Source organism: Heliconius melpomene, chromosome 13, assembly GCF_056956725.1.
Source record: "Heliconius melpomene rosina isolate 202511_hmr_F chromosome 13, ASM5695672v1, whole genome shotgun sequence".
Taxonomy (NCBI): Eukaryota; Metazoa; Arthropoda; class Insecta; order Lepidoptera; family Nymphalidae; genus Heliconius; species Heliconius melpomene.
Window position 1 is genome coordinate 6,188,663 of NC_140401.1, and position 14,835 is coordinate 6,203,497.

The 14,835-nt window shown below is 30.8% G+C and overlaps 1 protein-coding gene across 15 annotated transcripts in view; it reads right to left on the reverse strand.

The window, feature by feature from the left end:
• dnc (phosphodiesterase dunce) overlaps positions 1-14,835 on the reverse strand; it is a 197,296-nt gene that overhangs the window by 41,551 nt on the left and 140,910 nt on the right. For 12 of the 15 annotated variants that reach the window (XM_085196736.1, XM_085196734.1, XM_085196729.1 and 9 more), the window contains one exon: positions 1,103-1,294. In XM_085196736.1, coding sequence (XP_085052862.1) covers positions 1,103-1,294 — 192 coding nt within the window. Of the gene's footprint in view, positions 1-1,102; positions 1,295-4,184; positions 4,371-8,868; positions 9,790-14,452; positions 14,577-14,835 lie in introns of those variants that run through there. The other 3 variants (XM_085196724.1, XM_085196725.1, XM_085196735.1) reach the window with 3 other exon arrangements.

The following is a 14,835-nucleotide window of genomic DNA, read 5'->3' on the forward strand; positions in this document are numbered from 1 at the left end:
TTTTTTTGAAGTTTAAAAGTGTTTCAATCATAATTTACAATTTATATTTTTAAATTATGTATTACTTATGTGTATATTTTTACTATCAACGTAAAAATGTAAGGCGCAAAGATACAAAAAAAATAGACTATTTCATTAGAATGTCTTGACTCTACCATAGTTTCAACAAAAATATTGGCTTTGAACTATTATTTCTTTATAAAAGGTTTCATATTTAAATTAAATATCTTTGCGTTTGCAGATCTGACAGTACAATTAAGTAAATCTGACAAGCAGTAAGTTTCTGTCATACAATATTTATGATTAATTTTCGTATAGCTGTTTTAAGCATTTATAATACACATTTTTCCATTTATTCAACATGTTCATTTAATTTATAAGAACAAAGAAAATATTTACAATTTTTTATATCTTAAAAGCTTTTAGCTTTCGATAATCATTTATTATGAATGCATTTCTTTGTACATAATGGCATAAATAATCACATATATTAAAGTCGTATACGTTTCAGAATATATTAAAGTCGTATAGTTTTGCTAATTTTTGTTTCCAATTAATAAATTATATGACAGCTTATACGAAATCCGCACAAGTAATTTTAACTTTGGGGTAAACACCCTTTTAAATATATACTACGTTAGTTTAGACTTGAAGGGTTTATATCTAATAAGTTTGGGGTTGCCACATTAAAATAAATTTAACTATATTAAAAGGTTGTTTTTAATTCTAAAAACATGTTATGTATTAAAATTTAACTAAGAAAACTATTTCTTACTAAAATTATGAAACTTTCGTGTACAAGAAATTGTTTATTAATTTGGCTGCAACAAAACGTCTAAACAATTTCAACGCTTGAAATATTAATTAACTTTTGATATCATGTTGCATTTTGGCCGTTACGGTCGTGTTATTAATTTAAAAATACTTTTTTATAGCAAAACTTTCGATAATTATTGTAGAAATTATCTAAATGCGTATTTTATTCGATCTGTACATAAATTAAATAAATATATGCACAAATGTGTAACAAAGTTCTAGTAATGTTCTAGTAAATACCCCTTGATGCCATTCATACAGTTCTATTATTTCGTCTATAACTCACCTTTCACTTGCAATAGAGCTGTTTCTTGACATCGATTTCGGCGACATTTCGAAGTCGGAGTCGGATCGGTAGAGGAAAGACTCGCGGCGTTGGGGCATGGACTGGAGGACCAGTGCGGCGGAGGGCGACCCGCCCTCCAGCGGGGAGCGAGCACCCCCCGCGCCGCCGGCGCCCCCATTCTCCACATCGAAGCTGAAATAACAAACAAAGGATTAACAACAACTCCAATTTTCACTAACGAGTGTACTGACTGTTAAGTTTCTGATATCCTTGTGATAAAGCTACCCCAGGATTTGAACTTATATTGAACGTAAATGAAATACAGTATGACGCTGGTACGTTCAAACGTTGCATCAACTAAAATAAAAACATTCTATACTTAAAAATCACTGTCAAATATTTTATAACGATATTGTTTATATTATTTTATAGAAATTTATGACATTAAGTATTTCATAACATTGTAGGCATTTTCAATATAATGATAAATATTAATCAACTTCTATCAATTACGAAATTAAGTGATAGCGGCAAGTGATGTTTGTCCGAATCACATACGTAAAATTGTTATTGACATAGTGACGTATTGTAAGGTATTAGTTAATTATCTAGTAGAATTTGGATTAGGTACTTATCAATACATTCAAAGTTCAAAGTAATTTCTATTCATCTGTATTAAAATAAAATCATACATAAAATCGCACACAGTAGGTTAAACAGAGGGAACCCAGTGTAAAGACACTCCGTTCCCCACTTTCTGCCAAATTCAGGAGGCATTGCGTGATGAGTGGCAGAACTCAATGCCGCGTTTTGCCTCGACACCAAAACGAAGAAATGGAAATATACACGTAAATGATTTTACTTCCTCGAGACGGGATCGAACCCACACTCGTCGCGTTACAGTCACACGTTTATTCCCCTGCGCCTCACAATAATATCTTCGAAAACTCCTAATACAAAAAAGGGAACATTTTTAAATCTTTCATACAGAATTGTACGAAATAAGCTTATAGCAGTATTATAGTGCAAAAGCTTTACCTTAAATGGAAAAGCTGCTTATTGAAGTAACATGAAATATTTATATGAAAACGTGCAACACGACCACACTCGTATATTTCTGGAAAAATTTTATAATTTAAGTAAATATAATATACTAGTCTTATAAATATATTTATATTCTACGATGTATTATATTCTTATAATGTTCTTAAATAAGAAATTTTGATTTTTGTATTGCGACTGACAGAAATTTTTTGAAAATTATCATTCTAAATTCATATTTAACGTCTGATAATAATTATTTGTATTAAAGTATTTACAGTAGTGAATTTAATGAGGCGTTGTAGTCTCGGTGACTTAAGGTGTAACTGAAAATATGCTATAATTGACATTTTTGAAACGTTACTTGAATTAGTAATTTTTATTCAATTTGTACGTCATAAATATAATTTTCACCTTCTGTATTCCATTTTTCGCTAATTCTATTGTAAAGTAATAATAATTCTAATTATAAACTAATAATAGTTATTAAAATAATATGGTTTAATATTATAAATCATGGATCATGTTTCTGTGCAAGTAAAACAATGTATAGTCTATATTTTAATTAAATTGGGCCCATGTAAAGCTAGCTCTACTAGCTATTTCGGCTTAAATAATATTTTTCTTATCTTTCTAATAATTATTTTATTGATGTCGCAAAAAATCCAAATCAATAACTGAAAGAAGTTCTCAAGTGTTTACTCAAAAGTAGATTATTAGTATATTTAGCTGATTGGTTTATATATTTCTAAATCAAAACGAGTTAATAAATATTCCACTACTAGTAGAGACATCTCATTGAATTTCCACGCAAGTTATTAGATTCGGAAAAGCTACAGTTCGATTTACTCTACATAGAGGTCTCTGTTGAAAAATACACATTTCAAAATTGGAATTTAGTGAAATGAAAAATAAGAAGTAATTTCCAGTAAAATTCAGATTGAAATAAAATGATAGCAAATTTACTGAAAGTATAAAATTACCTAAAAATTATAATAAATATGAAAAATATAACAATATTAAAAAAAAAACAAATGAATTTATCGTCAGTCAATATGAAAAACACACTGACGGCGCTTGTGTAAAATTGTAGTATTTTAAATTTAAATAATGTTACAAACGGCATTTCTAAACATAAATATCTCAATATTAATTTACTTAAAAATAAATTTCAGGATTGTTTACAAAAGTTTATTTCAGAACTTGGCATCCATTATGTGGTGAAGATGACAGCCACATACAACATGTAATGTATTAACATTGTACTTGACTTTAATTTATAAATTCATGTTTCTTTTTGTAACGAAGTAATCAAATTGTACATTCCAGGAGCAATGTAAAAAGGTAGAGTTTCTTTAATTTCTTCAGGATTTGGTCATTAATTTCTAGCCCAAGCATGATAGGACGACAATAAAAATAAAAATAATTTTCCAGATCCACCAGATCTTCCACAGAGGAAACCAAATTCAAATAATAGTAACAATAATAGAAAATCGGTTTTCTAGATTCAGAAAACAGATTTTGTTAAAATATAGAAAACAGGTACAAATTTATAAAAAAATCTCAATGCTGAAGTCAAACTTCTAATATTCATTTCGATAGTACTCAGCGTATTTATTATTACAATATTCTTAGATTCCACCGTAAATCTACATATAAATTTATTTTATAGACGTTTATTTTCATAAAATATTTCATTTTAAAAATATTTCATTGAACATGTGTGTTACGGTTATTTAGAATTAACCCCCTAAACTGAAAATAATTTCATAAGCATATTTAAGAAATATTTGTATAGTTCAAGCGGGCGAAGCCGCCCAGGTCGGCTAGTATATTATATTAGTATTACCTAAATTACCTGTTATCTTCTACTTAATTGCTAATGAACATTAATCCATTATCAGTAATGTTCATTAGCAATAACAATCTTTGCTAAAAATATATTCGTGGGCATTCAATCATTTTGTAATCCGATGATTCAAATAAAATAATTAAAATTGTGAGGAGACAACTCTAGAATTACTGACGTCTGAAGCAATACCTGCCAGTAGTGCGTCTCCTTGCTGAAACTGGCGGACGGCGCAAAGGTCTACGTGACGCTCCTCTGGCACTCCATCTGCGAGGTGCTTCACTCCACCTACTTTCCATAATTAGTCTTAACACACCAGCTACGACCACCACTATGACATCATTTAAATTAATTAAAGTTATTTTTATAATTTTATTTCTATAAAAATATTAAATTAGCTAATATTAATAGATTGTATGAGTATAAGTTATCAAACACCACGCGTACACATTGTAACTGATTGTATCTACATGATAAGACACACAACCGCCATAATACTATTATCTAATGACATTACAATAGCAGTTAGTTTGTAGACTACACCCGATAATTAAGTAACATTGTTCCCCTAATGTCATACTACTCTGCTATTATATTAAATTAAATAATACAAAAGAAAAATATTTTCAGTATATATCAATATATTCATACATGCAACTGAAAAACCTTGATTATAATGTTAATGTAGAGATTTTTACTACATTCTAAAATAATTTAATATTTTAATTTTTTAAAGGTGTTTTATTAAAGATTCGAAAATTGAGCTTTTATTAGCTTTCTTGCTCGTGTGGATCACCCAAACGTCTGTATTAACCAAATCATTTTATTACGATATTATGCATATTATATATTTACTTGTATAGTCTACACATATAAGTTGAAATTAAAGACATAAGAATTGGTTGAATATAAAATCAATTAAAAAGAAGAATCTAATCTAATTACGTTTGCCTGCATTTCAATAACATTTAACATTTAAAGGAAAACTAGTATATATCCTAAATGTCTGTTGATGATTATATTAAAAGTAAATTAAATAGGTAATGATATTCGAATATTGCTTATAAGGTAACCTTAAAAAACACTTTTACATATGTGTTCATTTTGTCGTGATCGATTTTATTGTAAACGCGTGAAAGGAAAATAAGCAGTCAAATTCACATTCGCAATTATATTTAAGGACAAATTAACAATATTTTAACAAAAAAACTAACATAAATATATAATTCTCTTTTAAAATATAATTATCTATATATTAATATTTAATAATGACATTAGGATTTTACATCTATGTCCTAGTCTGTTAAGATTACGACGATTTTTCTATTTACTTTAATCTAAAATTAGTATATAGCGGCTTAGTGTACAATAATATCTTATATAAAATCAATAGATATTATGAATGATATGTTTTGTTATCAATGAAAAGATTATCAAAACCGATGACGTTTAATATGATTTACAGTATTGTGATTGTTATCTTGTATACGTACATATGTACGAATATACGATATGCATTTCCATTAAAAAAAATTATACGTAATACGTATAATATTATAATTTTAGGTAATTATAATATTATACATTATATTATAATTAGATTCATATAATATGTAAATTATTTTTAGTCGCCTTGCGAGGAACGCAGCAGTATTTAAATATATTTCTTAAAACATAGCGACTACAATTCTTCTGTTTTTCTAACATGCTTTACACACGGATGAACTTTTAAGCAAAAAGACCTGGTAAGATATTTGTGCTGTTTTAATAGCTAGATATATCTTGTTAGGTATTCTCATATATTTTTAGTGTTGTAAATTCCACATAATTTTAAAAATATTTGTATAATCATATACAGTAGTCTTAATTTACATTGTGCATTGTCTTTCAGTAAATTATTAATAAGTATTATGTATGTGAATCAACCTCTAACATCTCTATCTCTACTCTCACCTATAATTAAATAATGATTTTAAAACAAACATACATAAATTAAAAAAGAAACGCCTATTTATTTTCTTCTTATTTATTCTCTTTTTATTCTGAAGTGCAACCTAAATGAAATGACCATGAAAGAAACAGTAATACTCATCTTAACACAATTCCCACTTTTAAGAGAGTCAGAGAGAGTTTGACTAGATTTTTCCTCTAGTAATTTCCAAATATTTGAGATACTGGGCTTTTAAGAGCAGTCCTGAAATTAGCTGCAGATAGCTGCGCATATTTTTCTTACTTTTGATTATTTTTTCTCGAGCTTACATTGCGTTAAAGTTCAGAAATTCTTTCTTCAGGGTGGCCACGACTTGTTGACCATGCTGTATATAATAGTATTAAGTACTTACCTACTTATATCAAGACTAAGAAGGAAAAATCGGCTTTTACCTTACGAGATGATTGTAATTTATATTAAAAACTTAACGAACTCGCCTTCTCTACCTACTATATTTAATGGTTTTTTTTGTACTTGAGGTAGAGTCGTATATGATTAATTGGTGATAATCTACAAGATCCAGTTTTCAAAATAGTTTGTTAACAAACTGTTACTTAACATACTTCTACTATTTACGTCCCTTATAGTTTTTAAGAGAAAATAAATACTAGTTTTCCTTTAAATGTTTAATTGTATGGTAATACAGTCAAATTTCGAAATAAATCTTTCAGCTTTCGTATTGAACCAATTTTCATGTCTTTTGTACACATATAAACTATACACTCATACACTATACAAGTAAGTATATAATATTCATAATATCGTAATAAAATTATTTTTTTAAATGAAACTCACGATGATAACCTATTTCCACATTTGACGCAAATAATGTCAACATTATAAATTTAAATGTAAAACACTGTGAATATTAAAATTTTATTTTTATTTATTTTGAATAATAATGACAAGCAATTATTAAAAAGTTATATTAAAATAATAACATTAGAGAATGATTACTATAATATATAAATATTTGTGTCATACGTATATTGTAAATTTATCGATGAAAGATTTAAATAGTGACACTTTGTCCTCCATAAGAGAAGGTCGATCAGTAATTCAAGTCATTTAAGTGGAAAATATACTATATATTTTAAATATATAAATTAAATCAGCTTCACGCTGTATCCCGCACACAGCAGGGTAGGTAGGGAACCTAGTGTTAAGACATTCCGTTTCACGCTTTCTGCCGAATTTTGGAGGCATAGTGCGTTGAGTGGCAGAACTCAACGCCGCGCTTTGCCTCGACACCAGAGCGAAGAAATGTAAATATAAACGTTAATAAATATTTCACTTCCTCGAGTGGGGATCGAACCCACAACCGTCGCGTTGCAGTCACACCTTTGTGCACCTGCACCGCAACGTCCTCAAAAAAGGTAAGTTAAAGGTATAAAAATGTAATAAATTGAAGTCAATACATCTCCTGTCACGTCCTACTCTTATAAGTCTAATCTTTGTCTCTCTCTCGAGATAGTTAATTGAGCAGAATGTTCCCTTTGCTCCAATGCCCTTCTATAATTAAGTTTATCAATAGATATCTTCATTGCCTTTTGTGAGCTATGAGTGGAAGAACGGTTATTGCTTGTTGTTGACGGATATGTATCGTGTTACTTCTTATTAATTTTACCAATAAAATTAAAATTAATTAACTAACAACGAATATTGGCTGTCACTGACAACGACATTTTATTCTTTGTTCAAGAAATTTATTTAACATTTTAAAAAATATATACAAAGATAAATTGTATATCTACATAAAAATAAACTAAGGTAACTGTACCGAAAATGGAACGAATTTTAATTAAATTGACCCGACTTCATATTGCCGTGAAAGTCGATAATAAGTTTTTCTGATTTCCTAAGAAAAGCCAATTTCAATATAAAAATGAATAAGACTTCCACGACAAGCCCGACCCTCCGCGACAAATTGGAAATGGCATCGAAATTTCTCAATTTTGCTCAGAATTTATGAGTGAATATATAAATTATATTTATTTTATATAAATAATTAATATTATATGGAGATATCATTTTATTTAATGTTATATTCAAATGGTATTATTATTATCGTTATATATAAAATAAATGTAATGTCAATTTCATTATTGCCTGTAATACGCCAAAGGGTGAAATGATAACTACCCTTAGCTTCGCATAAATTACCTGTAATTAATACAATTTCCTCTTTCACCAGTGGATTGAGGTCAATAAAAATTAATTATAAATAATGTTTACGTAATAATGAGAAATACCACTTTAATCATATTAAATTTAAACTATATAATATAATTGTTATTATTTGACAGAATATATAATAAATATGTTTGTACTCGTTTTTAGTGTTGTAACGGTATTCTATATCGCGATAAAATATTTGTATTGGAACCAGTGTAGGTACATAGAAGTCGCAATCATTGTACTGGATCTTAATAGCCATGTACTGATGTTGCTGGCCTTCTACTACAATCAACGTCACTTAATCGTTGCTCATCATAGATAATAAATAATAATTGACGTAAGTATATAGCACAGTATGTTTTAATGGAAACATTGTAGTCGTGGAAGATAAGAATCATATGCTTCTTGTTACTATGTATTTCGTAAAATAATAACAGTAATAAAAAATATATGTACATAAACAACTTTCCCTATTTTTGGATAGTGAAGATAATGAAGCATCTATTAAAACGTGTCGAAATGTTATCTTAAGAATAGCGTTTTAATTATCATTATGATATATTATTAGGCTACTTATTATTTTTATCTAATAAGATAGTAATTATATGACTATTCAATAAATTTCCTCCTGGGGGACTAAACAAAGATTACCATTTAGGCGGCCGTGTGTCTTATTGAAAATATATTTAGTTACAATGATGCGTGGACCTCTTAGAATAATCTCCAGTGCTGGTCTGGCTAGAACTGGTGGTGGTCGTGCTGAGAGTGGAGAGGTCGCTGGAGGCCCTCGACGAGCGGAGGCGAGGCAGCACGGGCACGTCCTCCACGTCGGGCGTCGCGGGCGTCGCCTCGCAAGCCCAGCCGAGCGCGCGCGCCGCCGACCATACCGCGAACACAAATGTGAGCATCGCGCCTATCGCGCTATTCGCCGAACGCGTCCCCGGCCCACCCTCCACAAGCACTCTCGTAGCAAATGCATCAGCTTAAATCACTCTTTAGTCGCACATGGCTGGTCCGCGGGCCCAGAGCCTTATCGACACAAACATATTAATCGCGCGCAACGCACGTGCTCGTGGAACGGTCGTTGCACGCGCGATCACGGATACTACTGGACGCATCAGACAGTCTCTAGTCGTTTCATCGCGTCGCTTGTTTTATCTTTATTTCGAGCGCCATTAAATAAATCATTGCACACCTAATCTTTAATACGTTCAATTGAATGTTATCTCTGTAAAATGAAATCGTGACGCTACAAAACTTATTGAAAAATAGATTCACTGTTCGGCCCCATCATACGAACAGTCGGCATGGAGGAGGAGGGCGAGAGCGTGCATGTTGATATTATTTATGCGAGCGGCGGCGGTCGGCGTGACGCGGCACTGTTGACGTTGGCGCGGCGCGGGGAACATAGCGGGTCGACGTCACGCTGCTCGGCTCACCCGCGCCGCAACTCACCAAAAGGGCACATTCTATATTTAAAAGCTACACACTATCACATCACTGTTAGATATTAGTACCAGTGTGTCGATTTTCACAAGTTCTCGAGCGATGTCACTTGTTGCACGCGCGAATAGTTTGAGCCGGCTCGTCTCTGGACGAGTAATAAATCGATCACACCGTCGACCCCGATGCGGATGTGCGTGTCGAAATCTATAGGTCGCTGGGAAATCGTGTCAGCGTTGTTTCGGACAGAAACGCCGTCACGGAGCATCCTGCGGCTGCCCGGCGGCCATGTTGGCGTCGCCATTTTACCGGGGGTCGAAAAGGGGCGAGCCGCATGCGTACGCCGGCACGCAACCCTCGTGTAGAGAACGACGCAAGTCTCCGTGCCATTCACTGAAACCAATGCTTTACAGCCTTCTTGGAACGATTACTTCTTCACCATGATGAATGTGCGTTCTTTAATGGGCGAGATAACGACCGGAATTGCTTATGAATCGCTAACACTGATATTAGGTTACTACATTTAAATCATGATATATTTTGAATACAAAGTCTGAAAGATTCATTTCACTTTTAATTATACTGTTTTGTAATAAATTTTATGTACATAAAAGAATATAAAATCTGCCTATAAGAGTATGAAAATGAAAAAAATCTAATCCGTAACTATATTATGTAAGTAGGTACCAATGTAATTGATTTAAACAAATACAATGTTAAAAATAAATTTCAATTTAGAAATACATGTTATATTACCATTTCATACTAAATATTTTTATGACTATTCTAAGATGAAATGACGTTTTTACTCTTAATACCATAAACGTTTAACTTTTCAACTAACAATCATGACGTACAAATAAATGAATAAGCTGTATATGAGGGCTGTTACGCGAAGAGCACGTGGGTCGGGATCTTGACCGCCCTCGGGCGCTGTCATCAACCTAAAAGTGACGAGCTGTTCTGTCCTTTGGTTATACCAGTTGATCACTTATATCAAGTTAATGAAGGATACACGAAGAAGATTGTACGGTAAAAAAAATGTAAAACTTCCAAGTTATCAATATATTTCTTGCATGAAGATAATTGATCTTTTACATGAAGTTCCAAGTCCTCCTCTACAGTCACCTTGAATGGCCTAGAACTATAGTTGTTCGCTGATGTTGTTATCTTATTGAGTTTGCGGTTACAGATGTAATCACAGTACGATTGCGTGTACCGGACACAACTGTTGCACACTATGTCGAGTTTACTATATTATGCATATTGCTGAGAGTGAGAATATTGTTTTTGATTTATTTCACAATTTTTGTTAACTTAATTAATAAACTTAAAAAATAAATGCGAACCAACTTCAATATTAAAAAATGTATAGTTCTTAACTTCATCAACGAAAGAAATGGAGATCTTTATGCGTGCCGAGTTCTGAGTTGACTTGGCATGTAATTCAAGGCGAAGATTTGACTTGGCTATTTTTTACCACCAACCTTATAGTACATAGGTTGAATTATGTTCAGAATGAGCATAGAACAGCATTATTCAATATTGAACTTAAGTCTTATTTTAGACTTATGTTTATAATGAACGACATTTTCTAAAGCAATTAGTACACAAATATGTTTTTTATTGCTAAAATGATCTCAAAAACTACAAAACGGATTTAGATTAAACTTTACAGAAATATAGTAATAATTAGCTAATACAACACACGTTTACATTGGCTACAGCCTACAATTACTGTAAAGATTTTATATAATTTGGCTATAATATATTAATAAGATTAATGGGGCGATGCCGCTTATAGGTGGCTACTCGCTAGTTAGTATAATTTTTATTTTCAAGATGTAGAAGTCAAGTTTTCAATGAGTGTATGACTCACTCAATCACAGAAAAGCCGGTTTTTGAACCCATATCTTTGACTGAGGCATTCACTCATCACGAAGCTAAATTATTGAATAAGCTGTATATTTCACAAGGTAGGGGTTTTAAAAAAAATTGAAGTGAGTTTCAAGACTCAAACATGGAACTAGGTTGGATACACTTTCGGTGATCCTAAAAGATATATCTATTTAGTATGGATATTTGTTTTCATTAAAACAATATGCAATTGATGTATTATATTCAGTATATAAGTATTGTGGTAGCAAAACCTGTATTGTACCTGTAATATCTTCAACATATATTTTTATTTTTTTCTCCTCACAATGATTCTTTAGTCACGTTCACTATTTAACTTAAACACATAATAGGTACTTGTATATGTAAATGTAGAGAATAATATTGTATTCTGCAAACGTTATTTATTGCACACAATAATTATTATGGAAATGTGAAATGTAAAACAAGTTTATTGTATGCTTTTGCATATTTTTATTTCGCTGTGTATAATATAATTTATTTAGGTGCAAAAATAACACACCTAATATAAAATTAAAGTATGGAATCAATAAGAATAATTTAATTGGTAAGCATAATAGATATATATACATTTAAAATGAGCATTTATAATTAAATATTTTAGTAACAGTTGTAGTTTAATTTAGGTTACTTAACATCATTAGTTTTTTTTAACTGACTTCTGTAAAAGGAGGCTATCAATTTGATTTGTTTTTTTTTATATCTGTTACCTCAGAACTAAACTAACTAAAAAAGAAATTTTGATGTTTTTTTTATTTGAAAGCTGGTGCTACAGTGTGGTCCCATTAATTTGGTCCATTTTTGACAATATTATCCAAGATAAAATCACATAACTCTTGAATTTGTATTAAGTATGTGCGCGACAAATGGACGAATAACGCAATACCACGCCAACAGATTTCGATATTTTTTTTATTGGAAAGGATACACTTCAAGGGTAGTTTGATGAGAGTTTGGTTAGGCTTTGATTATGGGATCCGGTCGAAGTCGGTTTTTTTTTTAAGAAATTATCAGTATCACATTGAATTTATTTTTCTATAATATATAATATTCTATAATTATAAATAAATAAATAGTGTTTACTATTTAATTATTATATTATATGCCAATAAAGCAACCCTTAATACTAAAGTGTGGAAAAGAGCCGCTAAAGTGATTATCACCCATTATTACGTTGACACGAGTAAGTACTCTCTTAGGCTTAGCGCGACAAAGTATAAGCTTCTATTACCTTTATGGTTATATTACAAATATATATAAGCACTTATAAATCAGCTGTATCCCGCATATAGCAGGATAGGCATAGGGAACCTAGTGTTAAAACACTCTGTAAGACACTAACTTTACGTTGAATTTTTAGGCATTACGTGTTGAGTGGCGCAACTCAATACCAGGCTTTTGACTGGGTGCCAGAGAGAGGAAATGAAAATATTGATAAACAATAAATAATTTATTCCTCCAAGTAGGGATCAAACCCATGCTAACGCATTGATAGTCACACCCTTGTACCCCTATGCTACGACGACCTCTTAAAGCATATTTATAATATAAAGGATTTAAGTCGATAAAGAGTTATTTAAATTTATTAATCTTTTAATTCTGTTTTGTTTCTCAAGCATAATACCTGACAGAGTAGATCACTCACAGTTCACTTCTTTAGTTTCTCTCAAAGTTATTAATCTCTTTGAAAGTTCTCTCTGGGGGTCCTCGTGCTATGTACATGACCTTCACTTTAAAGTTCAACAGAGTTCTCCCCTTCTTCTGTTACCACTTACTCTTAATTATATATTTTTTATATATATATTTCTTAATTTTTTCTTTACTCGTTATATTTTTCTATCAACTAAATAATAGGTTTAAAGCTTATTTTTTTTCTTATTAAAAAAAAAAGGTTGCCTGTAAGAAATCACTTACAGTGATAAGGCCGCCTATGCACTGTATCTAAATTAGAAATTTAATTGTATCTTCTTTGTGCAATAAAGTGTTTTTGATTGATTGATTGATATCTCGATGTTAGTGTATTATGTGTAGATGTAGTAATAGTCAGAGATAATTTAATAAATTTATACACACAAGAATACCCTAGTTTGTCTTATGTGTTTATTTTATTGACGTGTAATCAATATAAGTTTTTCTTTTATAAATTACAATTTTAAGATATTGCTTTTTCCTCCACTAAGTCACATATATGTAAATAATATTCGAAACAAAAAATAATCAACAAAATAATTGATAGTATACTCAAGGTACTTTAGATGCAAAAAAATAAAAATATAACAATGCGATGTCTGTTTTAAATCTGTATTTTATTGGCATTGTTTATAAGATGTTTCTGTGCAGAAAAAGTAGTTCATTGGAATACGAATACTAGTTCAATATATTTTAAGAGCAAGACTCATATTATAAAAGACTAAAATTATCCACATTCCAGTCTGTTATTCTTTGTTCTTATATTTTTTATTCGTGCACAAAACATGCATACAAAATTTAATTATTCTTTTATGTGAAATTTTAATTTATGACCTTCTTTATACTTATGTTTAAAAATAGAAATACTAACTAAAATGTTTAAAGTAACGATATGGTATAGATGATGCGCCATCTGGAGATTATTTTAAGCAACTAGCCTAAAAGTTTTACTTTCATTGTATCTTATAGATGGCAGATAGGAAAAAAGCTTTTAAAATATATACCTAGATGATAATAATAAATAAAAATGAATGTTTACCTCAAATCTATTACATATAAATAATTCATTTGACATACTTATGTTTGTAAAATAGCTAATTACAAAAAATGTTTTTAAATATTAAAGTAATAACTTAATTCTTCTGTATATAATAATAATTAATTAATAAATAATGCTACCTATATGTATGTATTTTTTGCATGTAAATAAATAGAATAATACATTGGTTGCATTATACTATACCGGGTGTGATGCGGTTGGGTGTCATCCTGGGTGCTGCTGCGCTTCCTCTTGCGGCGGAAGCACCAGTCTTGGCCCATCGCATCACAGCCGGCGTGCCGCGAGCCTCCTCCGCCCAGGGCGCCTTTCACTTTCCCACCATCGTCTTACTCCCACATTCTTTACGATTTAAATTAACATTATTTGTCTTCTTCTTCGTGTTTCTTTATAGTAATGTGCCTTGATGAGTTTTTAAACTTCTTATTCGTAAATATATAAGTGTACACTAATGTTATTCGGCTAAATTCGATTCGATGTCTGGATTAGGAATATTTTTATCGATAAGCTCCTTTTCGATCGATATCGTTCTTTTTGTACTTACGGTATGGTTATATAGTATATCACTA